Source organism: Lucilia sericata, unplaced genomic scaffold, assembly GCF_015586225.1.
Source record: "Lucilia sericata isolate MDLA Ls3-8-SP2 unplaced genomic scaffold, ASM1558622v1 Contig000479F_arrow, whole genome shotgun sequence".
NCBI lineage: Eukaryota > Metazoa > Arthropoda > Insecta > Diptera > Calliphoridae > Lucilia > Lucilia sericata.
The window spans coordinates 67,037-86,451 of NW_023994494.1; the positions used below are offsets into that span (position 1 = coordinate 67,037).

The 19,415-nt window shown below is 31.6% G+C and overlaps 2 protein-coding genes across 2 annotated transcripts; both read left to right on the top strand.

Moving 5' to 3' along the window:
- Positions 1 to 1,768: 1,768 nt before the first annotated feature.
- Positions 1,769 to 10,037, top strand: LOC119605376. The gene is made up of 2 exons (XM_037958435.1): positions 1,769 to 2,055; positions 9,020 to 10,037. The coding sequence occupies exon 2, from the start codon at positions 9,026 to 9,028 to the stop codon at positions 9,692 to 9,694; it is 669 nt and encodes a 222-aa protein (XP_037814363.1). The 5' UTR covers positions 1,769 to 2,055; positions 9,020 to 9,025; the 3' UTR covers positions 9,695 to 10,037.
- LOC119605371 lies at positions 3,508 to 8,895 on the top strand. The gene has a single exon (XM_037958429.1). It carries the CDS (start codon positions 3,508 to 3,510, stop codon positions 8,893 to 8,895), a length of 5,388 nt encoding a protein of 1,795 aa, XP_037814357.1.
- Positions 10,038 to 19,415: the final 9,378 nt, after the last annotated feature.

The window sequence follows — 19,415 nt, forward strand, 5'->3', positions numbered from 1 at the left end:
CTATAACAAGAATATAGTTCAGACTCTAGACAATACTATATTCCAGAATTTATACAATACTATAGTTTAGACTACAGAGAAGACTATATGTTAGACTATAGACAATACTATAGTCCAGATTATAGATAGAACTAAAGTCCAGACTATAGACAAGACTCTAGTCCAGTTAATAGAGAAGAATATAGTCCAAACTATAGACAAGACTATAGTCCAGACTATAGAGAAGATTTTAGTCCATACTATAGACAAGGCTATAGTCCAGACTATGGACAAGTCTAAAGTCCAGACTATATAGTCCAGACAACAGACAAGAATATAGTACAGACAATAGACAAGAATATAGTCCAGACTTTATTCCAGACTATAGACAAGGCTATAGTCCAGACAATAGACAAGAATATAGTTCAGACTATAGACAAGACTATAGTCCAGACTATGGTCCAGACAATAGACAAGACTTTAGTACAGACTATAGACTAGACTATTGTTCAGACTATAGACACGACTATAGTCCAGACGTTAGTCAAGACTATAGTCCAGACTTTAGATAAAACTATAGAAAAGACTATAGTCCAGACTCTAGACAAGGCTATAGTCCGGACTATGGTCCAGACAATAGACTAGACTATTGTTCGGACTATAGACACGACTATAGTCCAGACGTTAGTCAAGACTATAGTCCAGACTATAGATAAAACTATAGAAAAGACTATAGACAAAACTATAGAAAAGACTATAGTCCAGACTCTAGACAAGGCTATAGTAAAGACTATAGACAAGACTATAGTCCAGGCTATAGATAAGACTATAGTTCAGACTATAGACTATAGTCCAGGCTATAGACATGACTATAGTCCAGACTATAAACAAGACTATAGTCCAGACTATAGACAAGACTATAGTCCAGACTATAGAGAAGACTATAGTCCATACTATAGTCAAGACTATATTCCAGACTGTAAACAAGATTATAGTCCAGACCTTATGCAATAATATGTCCAATCTATATTGTTATCCTGCGGTAACAATATAACAATAAAATCATTAAAAATATGTATTTAAAATACGATAAAAGTTCAAGTTGTAGACATCAGAGTAGGTGTTTTAGGTGGTTGAATATTTTACTAACGAAACGTTTACTAATTGAAATTTATAACTCGTATAAAAAACAGAGTCAAAGACCCACCCTAAACACAGGTTTAAACACTTACAGTGTTTAGAAAAAATCTAAAAAAGTGTTAAATTAATTATATTTGCTATAAATCTAAAAAAACTAGTTTTAAACCGCAATAGGAATAATAAAGACATTTAATCATAATTAAATAGTTAAAAAATTTATTAATTAAATTGAGGGAAAAATTAATTGCATTTTGTTTTGAAATAGTGATAGAACAAAAAGTAAGGTGTATTTGAGGGATTACTTTAGTGCAATTTCTTTAAGTGTAATGAAATTAATCGATATTCACTTTTAAACATTTAGTTCCTCGTAGATATAATGTTCAGACTGTTAATTGTTTCAATTAAAATTTTCCTTTTATTGATTTTATTTATTATTTGCATACAATTATTGATTAAATTTAATAAAATAAACAAAATAATTAAGAATAATGTCTCTTAAACACAAAATAATAATACCTTATTTATAGTTAAGGAAGTTTTAGCACGTTTTATTGTTATTACTTTTAATTGTTATTAAATAAATAAACGCTACATGTGCAAATATTTATTGTATTAACAATAATTAAAAAAAAAAAATGTTGAGGCCCGCGACAGCGCCTCCGAGACAGCAGATGAAGACTGCCTTGACTTGGACATAGAGCCCCTACTTTAAATGTGCCCCTTCTGCTCGCTACGCTTCTGAATGGTGCTTAAGGAGATTGACAGGTGTCAAAAACTGACGTCCTGTCAATCAACTTAAGCGCCATTGCAGTTTTTTCTTTAATAAAAAAAACCTCAGCAGCGTCAGCAGCAAACAAACCCTAAAACCCAAACCTGAAAATAAAGGAAGTTATAACGTTTAACCAAACCTGTGTTCTTACTCACCTTGAACCACAAGTAAGTGCAACCTGCATTTTATTTCCAAAGTTAATTATTTGTAAATAATTAACTTTGGTTTTGTGTTGTTTCAACTACGTTGAAACAGCTCCAACAACAAATTTCCCTACTAGAGACAGAAATTTGTTTATGGTCCTTAAAAGCCTTTGTATTGAACTGGTGACCAAACAGTAGTTTAATTATCTGAAATTATTTTTTTTTCCTTTTCGTTTTTGAGCTTTAAATATTCTCACATTTTTTTGTTTTGTTTCTTGGCACATTAAAATAATCAAAAATAAAAACACATACATATGTACGTACATCCATTGTTGTTTTAAAGTGGGAAATAACCAACAATCAAGTGCGGTTGATTTTAGAATTGTTTAAACCCAGTAAATTTATTATTTATAAAATACTACTACGTGGTAATTCATAAATATTTAACAAAAAAAAAAAAAAAACATACATTATAAAATAGTTCCGCGCATTTACAGTGCCAGCGGTCATTCAAATAAGTAAGGTTCTATAAATCGACTCTAAAACAAAGTCGAAAAATCAACTATCTTGTAAGAAATAAGTCGAAGAATCAATTTCACAAAAAAAAAAAAAAAAAAAAAAAGTCGACTATTTATTAGACGCAAAAAAGTCGAAAACCTGACTTTTCATAAATAGCAAAAAGTCGAAAAGTCAACTTTTTTTTTGATTCAACTATAGAACCGTACAAAGAAGTATTTGAACTAAATTATATTGTATTTTCCGCGCAATTTTACAAATTGCCTGCGGTTCTTATAGAAATAATAATAGTAAAAGGAAAATTGGTCATACCTTTTGCAATATTTGTTTAATTAATCTATATGCTATTACTAAAACTAGCTGAGGTTTTATATAAGATTGAAAATTTATAACAACCAAGTTATTACGTAAATACATCGCGAATCCATTGCGATTTCATTTTAACAATTAGTTATTTTATTAATATATTTTGATGATAAATTTGTCAAAGTTACTACGTAACGTAAAAGAGTGATAAATTCGGAAAGTTTAATTTCTAAATTACTACTACGTGGTAATTGGACGAAATTTAAGAACAAGTTACTACGTAACAGAGAAAAAATTTTTTTGCTAATCAATGACATTTTCATTTTACAATAACCAAGTTATTACGTAAAATAAGTGTTTCATAGCAAATTCTTTCCGATTTCATTTTAACTGTTAATCAGTTTAATAATAAATTCAAATTAACAAATTTGCAGTTAAGTTACTACGTAACGTAAAAAAGCGCTTAATTTGAAAATTTTAACTTCTAAATTACTACTACGTGGTAATTGGAAATATTTTAAGAATAAGTTACTACGTAACGGGAAAAAATATAAAAAGTCTGCTAAACCTTAGCAATTCACTTTTATTGATCAGTTGGTAATAATTGAGCATATTTACTAATAAACCATCGGTCAAATTAAAGTTCAACATATAATGGGTAGTCAAGCTCACTCAAAATTTGTCATAGAGACAGATAATTTATTTGATGAATGCGAAAGTTTCTCAAAATTGCATGCAGAAGATTTAACAGAATCTTTGGTAGAGGCAAAATTAGAATCTTTAGAGGAAGACTGGAAGACGATTCGAACATCCTATGAGGCGATATATAGTGCGGCAGATTCCTTAATATCGCCCGAATTTAAAGAGTTATCACGAACTAGGTTTCGAGAATGTAGAGAGAAATATCAGTTGACAAAAGCGAGTATGAATGACCTCTTAAAAGCTGCAAAGAGCCCACCTACAGTACAAACTGACCCATATCATTCTTCTACATTAGGTGGCTCATCATTTTATCCAATGAATACTACATTCGACTTATCAGAAGTAGGGTTACGTGTTCCTGCTTGTGATATTAAGGTCTTTAATGGTAGTTATGAAGAGTGGCCAGCATTTAGGGATATGTTTTCGGTTCTCTATCATACAAATCCAAGAGTATCGCAGGTTGAAAAGTTTTTCCACTTGCTAAACAAAACTTCGGGAGATGCATTGGCAATTGTTCGAAAATTCAGTTTGTCGGAACAGAACTACATGCCAGCTTGGAACGCTTTAAAGTCGAGATATGAGAACAAAAAATTTTTAGTAGAAATTCAGATGAAAACTCTATTTAATTTAGAGCCAGCCAAATCAGAGAATAGTGTCGATATTAACAGGATAAGAACAACTATATGTGATTGTTTATCAATGTTAATAGGACATGGTATACGAGTGGACCAATGGGATCCAATTTTGGTATATTTGTGCAGTACAAAATTATCTATTCAAACCATTACTGCTTGGGAAGAGTCTTTAGAATCCGATTCTGATTTGCCATCCTGGCATCAAATGGATACTTTTTTAAAAAGTAGACACCGAGTATTGGAAAGAATAGAAATGGCACGTGACCAAATGTCGGCAAACGAATCAAGTCACAAAGGTGATCAAAAGCCTGGAACTAGTAAAAATATCAAAAAGAGAACAGACACAAATAGTCAGAACTTATGTGTATTTTGCAACGAAAATCATTATCTAAGAAATTGTAGAAAATTCTCTGATTTAACTGTTAAGCAGCGAGTTGATTTTGTAGAACAGAATAAAATATGTACCAATTGTCTTTCGCCTACTCATTTAAATCAGGATTGCAGAAGTATATTTCGTTGTACACAATGTAAAAATAAGCATCATAGTTTATTACATGTGAACCATAACATAAATAATGAACTGGTTTCAAGGGCTAATAGGCCAGTAAATTCATTTCATACTGAATATACACATCCTGTGAAGAGTATGGAAACGGAAAATAATGGCCCGGAAAAGCAGTGTCCCTCTTGTAGTAAACATGATCAGATAAATGTCCAAACTCATCTATCGGTAAACGATGATAATATTCTATTACCAACAGCCTTAGTACAAATCAATCACTTGGGTGATAAGTTCAGTATTAGAGCTCTGATAGATTCAGCTTCCAAAAGATCGTTTCTAACTGAAAGAATACGAAATAGATTAAATTTAAAAACAGAACCTGCAGATTTTGAAATATGTGGATTAGGAGGTACTGTAGTATCTAATTCAAAGAAAATTTGTAATGTAACACTTTGCGCAGAGAAACATAATTTTATACTTGATACTCAAGCTATAATCGTTTCAAACTTAACAAGTTTGATGCCGTCAACAACAATTTCCAATCCTAATCTTGACGAGATCAGTGAATTGGAATTGGCGGATCCGAAATTTTATGTTTCTTCGCAGGTAGACATGTTATTAGGAAGTGATATATTACCATATATTTTACTCGAGGGGACTCGTCAACATGTTTTAGGAAATATGGTAGCACAAAATTCAGTATACGGATGGTTTGTATATGGCCCTTTCAAAATAAACTCCCTTTCACTCGTTACAGTTGATATAAATGAAAAAACTAGGGAATCCAATGAAATTTGTGTTCAGCTTAGGAAGTTTTGGGAAACTGAAGAGATATTTAACAGTAGTGTCTTATCAGAAGAAGATAAATTTTGTGAAAAACTATTTGCAAAAACCACTTTTCGACGAAAAGATGGAAGATATGTGGTAAAGTTACCATTCAGATCAGAGTTTCCAGAAATAATAAATCTATCTTCATCTCGCTACCAAGCAAAGAAACAATATCTTCACATGGAAGCCAATTTAGCTAAAAAATCAAATCTTCTGGACATTTATAATAATATATTGAAGGAATATATAGATTTAGGTCATATGAAAAAATGCAATTCAACTGAAATAGAAGAACATGGAAAATACTATTCATATTATTTGCCACATCATGCTGTGTTTAGACCTGAAAGTGCTTCAACAAAGGTTCGCGTGGTGTTTAATGGTTCACGAAAAACACAAAGTTCATATTCGTTGAATGATATCTTATATAGTGGACCAACCCTTCAGTCAGATTTAATGACTATAATTTTAAACTGGCGAAAATATGAATATGTATTCAATGGCGATATTGAAAAAATGTATCGTCAAATAATGATTAATGAATCAGATAGACCATATCAGAGGATATTGTTCCGCAATGTCACTACAGGTAACATAGAAGATTATGAATTAACTACGGTAACTTTCGGCATAAATTGTGCTCCTTACTTAGCTATTCGAACACTTCTACAATTGGCTGACGAATCTGAAACACTTAATCCATTAGCGTCATTAATATTAAGAAATGAGACTTATGTGGATGATGTGCTATCAGGAGGACATACATTGGAATCAGCAATAGAATCTCAGAAACAGTTGTGCACCGCACTAAATTCTGCAGGATTTCCATTGAGAAAAATAACAGCCAATCACCATAGACTATTAGAACATATTCCAAAGGAAAATCTTTTAAATGACGATTTATTGAAATTTAATGATTCAAGCTCAACGAAGACTCTTGGTATTTGTTGGAACGCTATGAGTGATACTTTCAATTACAAAGTCGAATCTATTTCTCTAGGAAGTACAGTAACAAAAAGGCAAATATTATCTTGCATTGCAAAACTTTTTGATCCGGCAGGATGGCTAACGCCTATAATTATTGAAGCTAAAATGCTTCTTCAGAACTTATGGCAAGATGGTGTAGAGTGGGATGAGAATGTCAATTCACATATATTTCAAAAGTGGAAATTGTTCATTGACAATTTTCATCATATCGATAGAATTCAAATTCCTCGTTGGGTGAATTTTCAACCTGAAAATTATATCCAGTTGCATGGGTTTTGCGATGCCTCAGAAAGGGCATACTGTGCCGCAGTATACCTTAGATCGGAGAATCCAAACCGAAGAAGCACACATTTGCTAGTGGCTAAAAGCAAGGTAGCTCCGCTAAAAAAACTTAGTCTTCCGCGCTTGGAATTGTGTGGCGCCTTACTTCTTTCCAAATTAGTAAGGCAATTGTTATGTGATAATTTGTTCCCAAACACATCTGTTTATTTATGGACAGACTCCACCATTGTTCTTGCTTGGCTTCAAAAACATCCATCTACGTGGAAAACTTTTGTAGCCAATAGAATCTCCAAAATTATTGAAAATGTCGTTGATGCCACGTGGAGACACGTACCTACATCTGAAAATCCAGCCGATCTTGGAACACGAGGATGCAAGCCTCAAGATCTAGTTAATAATCCATTGTGGTGGCATGGACCTCTTTGGCTTCTTAGCTCTCAAGATCACTGGCCAATGTTCTCTCAACTACTCCAAGACGCGCCAGACCAAAGAAAAATATGTCTAATTGCTTGTTCCACAGATCCAGCTCCATCTTCGTCTTTTAAGAATAAAGAGACTGTACTAAAACAACCTTCGAGATCTCAGGTACCGTCAGCAATAGCAGAAAGTGGAGAGGAACTTTCTATTATTAATAGTTTCTCAAGATATCACCGAGCACTTCGCGTTATAGCCTATGTCTATCGTTTCTACAATTTAGCCTCAAAAAAGGTTACAACTTTTCCAGAAACTATAACTCAGAACGAACTCAACAATTCTAAAGTTGTTCTAATACGACTGACGCAAAGGACATATTATTTCTATGAATATAACGACTTGTCCAACTCCAGAGCTATTTCTAAGAAAAGCTCGTTAATAACGCTGAACCCATTTCTAGATTCTAACGGCCTTCTACGAGTTAACGGTCGCTTAGTTAATTCATCTATGAGCTATGACGAAAGGTTTCCCATAATCATTCCATACAAATCGAACTTATGTGAAATGATTTTGAAATTTATTCACCAAAATCTGATGCATGCTGACGTTTCTTTAATGCTTAGTATGGTTAGATACCAATTTTATATTCCAGCTCTAAAGAGAGCCGTTAAAAAATGTATAAATAAGTGCTTAACTTGTGTTCGCTATAAGCAAAGGGTACTATCGCAAATAATGGCAGCTTTGCCAGCTGAGAGAACTACGTTCTCCTTACCGTTTACCTTTACAGGTGTAGACTTTGCTGGACCTTTTCAGATAAAAGCTGGGCATTTGCGAAATTCACCCTATATGAAGGGATACGCCTGCATATTCGTTTGCTTTGCTACACGAGCTATACACCTAGAACCATGTTCCAATCTTTCATCTGAGGCTTTTCTGGCTACATTTGATAGGTTTGTTGGAAGACGAGGTTTACCTAAGCGTCTGATGTCAGACAACGGTACTAATTTCGTAGGCGCTAGTAAAACATTGCTTGCTGAATATGCAATGTTTTTAGAACAATCCTATAGGGATATAGTTGAAAAATATGCTATCCACGGCTTCGAGTGGAAATTCATCCCACCAAGTGCCCCACACATGGGAGGCTTATGGGAAGCTGGAGTTAAAAGCTTCAAGCTTCATTTTAGAAAAGTTGTAGGAAACCATAAATTTAATTTTGAAGAATTCTCTACACTTTTAATTAGGATTGAAGGTGTTCTTAATTCTCGTCCGTTGTCTCCAATGACTGAGGATCCTAAGGATTTAGAAGTTTTAACTCCCGGACACTTTCTACGAGGTTCACCACTAATGGCGCCACCAGAAATGCCAAATGATGATCTAAATATGTCACTACTGAATCGATGGGAAAAATTGAAGGCCCTTCATCATCGATTTGCTCAACGATGGAAGACCGAATACTTGCAAGAACTTCATAAGCGCTACAAATGGAGATATCCAAAGAAGGAGTTGATTGTAGGAGATTTCGTCATTATAAAGGATGAACTACTTCCTCCTAGTGATTGGCGGTTAGGTCGCATTGAAACTATATATCTCGGATCTGATAAACGAGTACGAGTGGCTGATATCCGAACGCAATATGGTTTGGTTACTCGGCCGATAGTAAAACTCTGTTGGTTGCCAATCTTGGATAAGTAGCTTATACATAGTATTCAATTTGTCTAATTTTCAGTAATCTCTCATTACTATATCATTGTACTAACTATCCATCTTTCTCTCTTTTTTGTTTGTTTTTTTTTTCTTTGTTCATATTTTTTTTCAGATAAAAATGGAACCCATTCGTCGCTCAGATGTATGCCTAGTATGTTTCCAAAGGCATCATTTGCGGAAATGCAAAATATTTAACGGGTTTTCTATTAGACAACGCCTTTACTCCGTGAAGGTTCATAGATATTGTTTAAATTGCCTTTCCCAGTCGCACCAGGTTAAGGATTGTACCACAGCTTCAGCATGTCGCAGATGTGGCAAAAATCACCACACTCTATTGCACAAAGAAAGTGCTCAGTCGAATGTAGTTAGTTCTCCGCCAAGGCGTTCGGTCCAAGAACGCCTACAGTTACCAATTCGTGATCTTCGGATTCCGAACCGAGTAGCCCCACCTCAACAACGTCGGAGATCACAACATTCCGTTCGTTCAGCATCTCATGGAGAAACCCGTCGAGACACTACCGAAGATTCTGGGGCACTGACTGTAGCCAATGACCGCCGAAGACGCTCGAGGAGAAGGCCTACAATGGTGCAGCGGCAGTTAGCTGACCAAGCAGCCGGCCAAGCTACTACCCATCAGCTGTTGCGACAAATGATCGCTACTATGAATCGGCTTAGTGATTCGATCCTTGCACCCGTGCAAAGGGGGCGGCATGTTGAGGCCCGCGACAGCGCCTCCGAGACAGCAGATGAAGACTGCCTTGACTTGGACATAGAGCCCCTACTTTAAATGTGCCCCTTCTGCTCGCTACGCTTCTGAATGGTGCTTAAGGAGATTGACAGGTGTCAAAAACTGACGTCCTGTCAATCAACTTAAGCGCCATTGCAGTTTTTTCTTTAATAAAAAAAACCTCAGCAGCGTCAGCAGCAAACAAACCCTAAAACCCAAACCTGAAAATAAAGGAAGTTATAACGTTTAACCAAACCTGTGTTCTTACTCACCTTGAACCACAAGTAAGTGCAACCTGCATTTTATTTCCAAAGTTAATTATTTGTAAATAATTAACTTTGGTTTTGTGTTGTTTCAACTACGTTGAAACAGCTCCAACAACAAATTTCCCTACTAGAGACAGAAATTTGTTTAAAAAAAAACAATAATATGAAATATATAAAGTAAATATAGATTATTTAATGGTTATTTATTTAATGTTTATACTTCTTCATACAATCTCCTTGTCTTGTCGTGTCTTTCTTCTTTGTTTGTTAAAATATGTACATATTCCAATAAAATTGTCGGAAAATCCTGTTGTTCAAATAAAAACACAAACAAATATCTGAACCATATTGCAGTGGGTAACCAACCAGCAACAGTTAAATAGTTGATCATTGTTTCACTTTCAGACATGCGAAGTTTGTTTGGCAACGCGTTTATTTGCTTAGCAATTGTCAACACTGTTTCTTTACTTTTCGTTATTTGTATTTTAAACTGCAGTTAAAATTTTTTTATTTATTTAACGTTAAGATAATACATATTAAATAAATATTTACCATTTTGGTATAATTTTTATTATCTGTCTACACAGTATTTTTACACTTTTATTTAAAATTGTAAATCTATTATATAAATAGGTATTTATAGGAAATCGAAAAAGAATTGTAAGTTATATGTGTCAGTGTATGGGAGGACAACTAGATTTTCCTTAATTTGAATCTAATTAAAAATTGTCTTCATAGTTTGTACTACATAAAGTTATTGTTAATAAAAAAGTCCCGTTTGACTTATATTCGAATGGCGGTCATATAGCCATTATTTTTACCTTGAACTAGGGCAGTAATAAGATTATTTTGTTCTAGTCTAAATTCGATAAAGTTTTAATAGTTTTTCACTCGCTTAAGCTTGTAAAGTTTGAGTAAAAATCGTAATAAAAATTTTAATATTTAAAACGTGATTAGAGTATTAAATTGTAATTCAAAAATATACACTCAAAAAAATTAATCGTTACAATAACATATTTGAAAACTGAAATGTAATTTGTCTGTTCTTTTATCGGTATCTAACATTAGTAAAAAACTAACTCTAACTAACTAACTAGTCCTGTTTACAGATATGTATGTCTAAAGTACAGGCTCTAGACAGATTTATAAGCCAGACTATAGTCAAGACTTTAGACCATACTATAATTCAGACTGTAGACCAAATTATAGTCCAAACTATAAACCAGTCTATAGTCCAGATATAGACCAGACTAAAGGCTAAGGTCTAGACTATATTCCAGACTATAGTTCAAACTATAGACTGGACAATAGTCCAAACTATAGACCAGACTATATTCCAAACTATAAACTGGACTATAATCCAAAATATAGACCGGACTACAGTCCAAACTATAGAAAATACTTTAGTGCAGACTATAGACCAGATTGTAGTCCAAAGCATAAACAAGACTATAATTTAGACCAGAGTATAGATCAAATTATGGACCAGACTATTGTGCAGACTGTAGACCATACTTTAGTCCATACTATAGTATAAACTTTAGACCAGACATAGTCAAAATATAGACCAGATTATGGTGTAGTGTATGGTCCAGACTATAGACTAGATTATAGAACAGACTATAGTGTATACTTTAAACCAGAGTAAAGTCCAAACTATAGACCAGACTATAGTCTAGGTTATGGTTCAGACTATAGTCCAGAAAATATTCCCGACTATGGTCCAGACTATAGCACAGACTATAGTTGAAACTATAGACCATATAGTCCAGACTCTATTCCAGAGGATGGACCAGTGTATTGTTTAGTCTTTAGACCAAACTATAGTCCAGTCTATAGTTCAGACAATAGTTCAGACTTTAGTCCAGATAGGGGCAGACATAATCCAAATATAGACCGGATTATAGTGTAGAGTATGGTACAGACCATCGACTAGATTATAGATCGGACTATAGACCAGACTATAGTGTATCCTTTAAATCAGAGTAAAGTCCAAACTATAGACCAGACATTGCCTAGATATAGACAAGACTAAAGGCTAAGGTCCAGACTATGTTCCAGACTATAGACCGGACTATAGACCACACTATAGACCGGACTATAGTTCAAATTATAGACCGACGTATAGCCCTAACTATAGAACAAACTATAGTCCAAACGATGGACCGGTCTATAGTCCAAACTATAGAGCGGACTATAGTGTATACTACAGACCAAACTTTAGTGCAGACTGTAGACCAAATTATAGTCAAGTCTGTAGACCAGATTATAGTCCAAAGTACAAACCAGACTATAGTTTAGACCAGAGTACAGATCAAACTATAGACCAGACTATAGTGCAGACTGTAGACCACCCCTTTGTTCAGACTATAGACCAGACTATAATCCAGACTATAGACCAGACATAGTCCAGACTATAGACTAGACATAGCCAGATTGTTCAGATTTTAGACCAAACTACAGTTCAGACTATAGTTTAGACTATATTCCAGAATATATACCAGACTATAGGCCAGACATTACTCTAAAATATGGAATATTCTATTCACACTATAGTCCAAACTATAGATCAAACTATAGTTCATATTAAATACAGATCTACAGACTATACAGAAGTCAGTCTATGAGTCTAAACTATACATTAGACTTTAGTCCAAACTCTATTACCTGAATGAGTTGGAGTTAATGCCTTGGGACTAATAAAAAAATAAACCAATTAATTTCTCTAAGTGTGCAATTAAAGAGTTACCAAGTAAGTAGCAACCAATGCACTAAAACAAATATTTTATAAGACATCGGCATAACTAATTTACAAATAATTTCAAATATCATTAAAGTTGAAACGATTTGTACAAGACTTTCAAAATCAACGACAAACCAACTGAAAGAAAACGAAACATTGAATATTAAATAATTTTTTGATACAGTTCATTGACTTTTATTGATGTATTAAAAAAATCGAAATGAATAGTGCTTCATTTCGATTGATACATCTTATTAAACAAATTTTGCTGAAATGTTTTTTTTCCGGAATTATGAATAGATTAATGGCAAATAAAAATGTTGATGATTAAATTGTCTAATTGCTAACATCAACATCAATAGATAAACTTAACATATTTGGAAGACAAAATTTTAAATATTCATGTTGATTTATTGTTAAATTTATAACCTCTTCTATGTTAATTTGTTTGTATATTTTTGATAAGAAGCTGAATATAAAAAAAGAAATAACAAATATATTTGTATTTGTTTTCTAAACACATAAAGAACTCAGACATTGGGGCGACTATGGCGCTTGCCAAAAAATTCATTCAACAACTTCCTCTTTTTTTAAGAATTTCTGTAGTTTTCTAGTGTTTTGTGGTGTTTTCTATCCATCTATCCATCCATTTTAATCGTTTCAAAATCGCTTAAGGGTTTTCAGAATTGTTTTTATTGAATTATTTTCAAATTATTCTTGTAGTTTTTCTTAGCAGATAAAATATTTACAAAAAATTATCTTTAATTAGTATTTGTTAATTTTGTTTTTGTTTGTTTTATTATACCCACCATCAAAAAAGATGGGGGGTATATTGATTTTGTCATTCCGTTTGTAACACATCGAAATATTGGTCATAGACCCACAAAAGTATATATATTCTGGGTCCTCATTAAATTCTAAGACGATCTAGCCATGTCTGTCCGTCTGTCCGTCTGTCCGTCCGTCCGTCCGTCTGTCTGTCTGTCTGTCTGTTGAAAGCACGATAGAGTCCGAATGAAAAGAGCTAGAGGGTTGAAATTTCACATAAATATTTCTTATAGGTAAGGTTTGTTTGGTATTGAAAATGGGCAATATCGGTCCACGTTTTCGGATAGCCCCCATACAAGTGGCCCTCGAAAAGCAGCTTTAACAGCCATAACTTGTTTAAAAATACGAATATAGCGATGAAATTCGACATAAGTAAGTTTCTTGTGATCCAAAATCACTGTGCAAAATTTTATGAGGATCGGTCCATAATTGACCCTATCCCCATATAAGGTACCCTTCAGAAAATGACTTTAACGCTCATTACTGGCTTAAAAATTCTAGTATATAGATGAAATTCGTCATAAGTAATTTTCATACGAGTCAAAATCTATCTAAAAAATTTTATGTTGATCGGTCCATGATTGACCCTACCCCCCATATAAGGTCCCCTTCAGAAAATTCCTTTAACGCTTATAACTGGCCTAATAATACGAATATATAGATGAAATTCGACATAAGTAAGTTTCATTCGAGTCAAACGAGGTTTGATGGTGGGTATATAAGATTCGGCATAGCCGAATATAACACTCTTACTTGTTTTTAGTTTGCTTTCTGCTTTGTTTGAAAATAGTATCTACCTGTCAAGTTTGATTAAAACATGATCAACATTATAGAATTTTAATTAATTTTAGTTGAACATAACAACAACGTTTTTCTTTTTCTGAATTTTATACTCAAAACACGATTTATTAAATTGTTTGATGTTTCCAATGACATTTTTGCTGAAACAAAAGTGCTACAAATGATTTTTAATTACTTCCGACGGAAGACGTTTGTTGGAATATATTTGAATTTGGTGAAAAATTTCAAAATATTTTATATAAATTTATTTTAAGCAGTTATTGCACGATTATGACGAGCCTCAACGATTTTTACATTAGAGATTATTTGTAATTGTTTAAAAAGTTATAATGGGAGGTGCCACGCCCCTTATCTTTAGGCCAGGCATTTTCCATTCTGACAGATATACGAATTTTTGTATTTTATTCATTAGGGAGCTGCCACGCCCCCTACGTTTAGTCCAGGCATTTTCCCTCAAATTTTTCATATTTCAAAGTTGTTCGTGCAAAATTTGAGGATTCCAACTCTAATAGTTTCTTAGATGAAGGAATTTTTGTCTTTAATTAATATGCGAGGTGCCACGCCCCCTATTTTTAGGACCCATTTTCGCATAAATTGTTCATTTGGACATAGACAATAAACTTGTCTGCATTACAGACTATAGACTTTTCTATAGTCCAGACTATAGACATGTCTATAGCGCAGACTATAGACTTATCTATATCACAGACTATAGACTTCTCTATAGTCCGGACTATAGACTTTTCTATAGGCCAGACTATAGACTTCTCTATAGTCCAGACTATAGATTTCTCTATAGTGCAGACTGTAGATTTCTTTATAGTCCAGACATGTCTATAGGGCAGACAATATAGCTCAGACTATAGACTTGATTATAGCCCAGACTATAGACTTGTCTATAGTCTGGACTATAGACTAGTCTATAGCACAGACTATAGACTTGATTATAGCCCAGACTATAGACTTGTCTATAGCCCAGACTATAGACTTGTCTATAGCTCAGACTATAGACTTGTCTATAGCTCAGACTATAGACTTATCTATAGCTCAGACTATAGACTTGTCTATACCCCAGACTATAGACTAGTCTATAGCACAGACTATATACTTGACTATAGAACAGACTATAGACTTGACTATAGACTTGTCTATAGCCCAGACTATAGATTTGTCTATAGCCCAGACTATAGATTTGTCTATAGCCCAGACTATAGATTTGTCTATAGCCCAGTCTATAGACTTGTCTATAGCCCAGAATATAGACTTTTCTATAGCCCAGTCTATAGACTTGTATATAGCCCAGACTATAGACTTGTCTATAGCCCATACTATAGACTTGTCTATAGCCCATACTGTAGACTTCTCTCTAGTCTATACTAAAGACTTCTCTTTAGTCCATACTATAATAAAGACTTCTCTATAGTCCAGACTATAGACTTCTCTATAGTTCAAACTATAGACTGTCTATAGTCCATACAAAGAAACCTTAAGATCGAAAGGCAGACTTTGTGCTACCACTGTACCTCTTTATACATATATTCGTTTTACGGTAAAGATTTTTGGAATTCAATTATTTTTATTCCAAATTTAATTCTAATTTAAAATTGTGATTATTTTAGCTAGAATGCTGGTGTTTTAAAGTAAAAGTTTAAACAAATTTAAAAATACTATTAATTATAAATAAATTATTTATCACACCTAAAATGTTAACGGCTGTTTACCTAGACATTGTTTTTTAAGTAAATTAAAAAAAACCATAAAGTTTTTAGAGGTGTGGTCCTGATTTCAATTAAATATTTGTTTATTTTAACTAATATTTAAATATATAAAATTGTAGAACCCGTGACACATACAAGAATCGAAATTAAATAATAGAATTTTAAATTTGCTTAAGTTTGCAAAGTAAACTTTTTAAACTTTGTGAAAGTCGACTTTTTGGTAATTTTTGAATATTAAGTAAACATCTGGCAGCACTTTCTTTGCTAAAAAGTTGACTTTTTCCAATTTATACAGAAAGTCGATTACTTGATTGTTTTAATAGAATTCTTTCTATAAGTCAACTTTCGAAAAAAATTATTTGGGAAATAATTTCTTATTTGCAAAAAATTTTTTACAATTTAATTTTTATTTTCCGCCATTTTTACATTAGAAATATTTTTGTTATTTTCATTTTTTCTTTAATAAAAATACCACCAACCCAAAAATGTCAATTAGCCATGTATAAAAACGTTTTCAAATAATAATTTGAGTGATATTTAGTTGCAAAACACAAAAAATCACAAAATAAATTCTCAAATCGCTCATAAATGTCAAACTATTTGTATCAAAATATGATTTATTTTGTATGTATAATAAAATGTTTACATAAATCGTGTCTATATACAACATTTGTAAAACATATAAAATAATATGAAAATGTTAAATAATTTATTTCTTTTATGCGAGGTTGGTTTTAAAAGTTTGGAGCACGAATTTCTATGTCTGATTAGGATTATAACGAAAATCACACTTTCATTTTTATAAAATCTTGAAAATTAAGTAAATTGGTTCCTCTCTTCTTCATCCCTTCATATAAACGATGATAACTATATTAACTTTCTACCCCTAAAGTACTAGTTAGGTAACTAGTACTGCTTTAATTAACTTTTCTATTAGAACTGGTTTAGAATTTTTAAATCTTTGATAATTTAGTTTTCCTTAATTCTTAAAGTATTTTTTTATAGTTTTTAAATATTATTCAAAATTTGTAAAATTATTTTAAATGTTCAATAACATTTTGAAGCACCCCTCCTATACTGAATTTTTAAGGTATATAGTCAAAAAATTTATTGCGTTGTAAATCACAGATGTTGCATATTTTTAAAAAAGAACAAACTTTAAAAAAAAATTTGAACGTTTTGAAAAAGTTTTTCTATAGAAAAAGTTTAGTTAAAAAGTTTTTCTATAGAAAAAGTTTTGTTTGGAAAGTTTTTCTATAGAAAAAGTTCTGTTTGGAAAGTTTTTCTATAGAAAAAGTTCTGTTTGGAAAGTTTTTCTATAGAAAAAGTTCTGTTTGGAAAGTTTTTCTATAGAACAAGTTCTGTTTGGAAAGTTTTTCTATAGAAAAAGTTCTGGTTGGAAAGTTTTTCTATAGAAAAAGTTCTGGTTGGAAAGTTTTTCTATAAAAAAAGTTTTCTTGTAAAGTTTTTCTATAGGAACAGTTTTCTTGAAAAGTTTTTGTATAAAAAAAGTTTTGTTTCAAAGTTTTTCTTTAGAAAAAGTTTTGTTAAAAAGTTTTTGTATAGAAAAAGATTTGTTTGAATGTTTTTCTTTAAGAAAAAGTTTTGTTGGAAAGTTTTTCTTTAAGAAAGAGTTTTGTTAGAAAGGTTTTCTTTAAGAAAAAGTTTTGTTAGAAAGTTTTTTTTAAAAAAAGTTTTGTTGAAAATTTTTCTTTAAGAAAAAGTTTTGTTGAAAAGTTTTTCTTTAAGAAAAAGTTTTGTTGGAAAGTTTTTTTTAAAAAAAGTTTTGTTGGAAAGTTTTTTTTAAAAAAAGTTTTGTTGAAAATTTTTCTTTAAGAAAAAATTTTGCTGGAAAGTTTTTCTGTAGAAAAAGTTTTGTAGGAAAGTTTTTTTATATAAAAAGTTTTGTAGGAAAGTTTTTCTATAGAAAAAGTTTTGTAGGAAAGTTTTTCTATAGAAAAAGTTTTGTTGGAAAGTTTTTCTTAGAAAAAGTTTCATTCTAAATGAAGTTTCGAATGGAAATCTTTCTAAAGTAGAAGTTTTGTTTATAAACATTTTTCTGGACTAGAAATTCTATTAAATCAATTAAAATTAAGAACTACCCTGTCATTTCCTTATTCTATAAATGTAATTATTTTTAAAAATTACATCAGCAAATATAGAAAGTTAAATTACATACATAGTTGATAATTTTACACTAGAAAACCAGATTTATATCTAATGGAGTGGTAAAATTAAAACATAAATACTGGTTACAAAAAAACTAAGAAACAAAACATTTAATAGCAGATCATGTTCAAATCAAGATCTAATAATAAACAATAATAACAACACTAACAAAATGCAATATGGAATTATAACTAGAATAACAATAATTTTTTTACAAAATAAATGTTCTTTCACACGCTTCAATAGATTAAACAACTAGTTTTAAACAAAATTTAAATTGCTGCCACTAAACATACCCCCTTCCACGATCTTAACGAGGTAAATGTGAACGCAGCCATTAATGTTTGAGAATGAAAATTGTCGATCAAATTTGTTTAAAGGAATTTGTGGGTGTGATTTACACTGATTGTTGTTATTGTTTTTGTTAAATTTAATCGCATGTAAGTAACCGGTATTTGTTATTTTTTTCTCAAATAGTGACAAAATCTAACAAGCTGTCACTTGTAGTATGTTCAATATGTTCTTAATAGAACAAAAACTTGTTCAGATTTTGTTTACAATTGTTTTCGAAAGGTTTTTGTTTAGAAAAAAAAATCTATAATTTATTTATGAATAAATAATTTCCAATAAATTTTTTGTAGTTAAGGAAGTATTTAAATATAAATAAAAAATAATAAATATATTTTTATTGTTTATTTTTCAACAATTTAAAATTATTCTAAGCGTGTGAAATTTGTTGCTATTATTTTTTTTTTAAATTTTTATAACTTATTTAAATCAGCTGCTAAAAAATTTTTGTTATAATTTTTTAAGGAAAACAAATCGTTCCCTACTTAATATTCGTCATGTCATTAGTAATTGTTTATGTAGTTACAGGTACTAGTAATTATGATTGAATTTTAATATGAATATTAATTTATTTAAACCATTTCTGAATTTTTAATTCAAAACTTTTCACATAAAATGTTTTTATTAAAAAGTTTTTTAATATTTTTTCTATAGCAAAACTTTTGTAGGAAAGTTTTTCTGTAGTAAAAGTTGTGTCTGAAAGTTTTTTTATAGAAAAAGTTTTATTGCAAAGTTTTGTTTGGAAAGCTTTTCTATAGAAAAAGTTTAGTTGGAAAGTTTTTCTAGAGAACAAGTTTTATTGGAAAGTTTTTCTTTAGAAAAAGTTTTGTTTGGAAAGCTTTTTTATAGAAAAAGTTTAGTTGGAAAGTTTTTCTAGAGAACAAGTTTTATTGGAAAGTTTTTCTATA

Excerpts from the sequence above, each read along its gene's own strand:
- LOC119605371 (XM_037958429.1), top strand. The coding sequence starts at position 3,508 with ATGGGTAGTCAAGCTCACTCAAAATTTGTCATAGAGACAGATAATTTA.
- LOC119605376 (XM_037958435.1), top strand. The coding sequence starts at position 9,026 with ATGGAACCCATTCGTCGCTCAGATGTATGCCTAGTATGTTTCCAAAGG.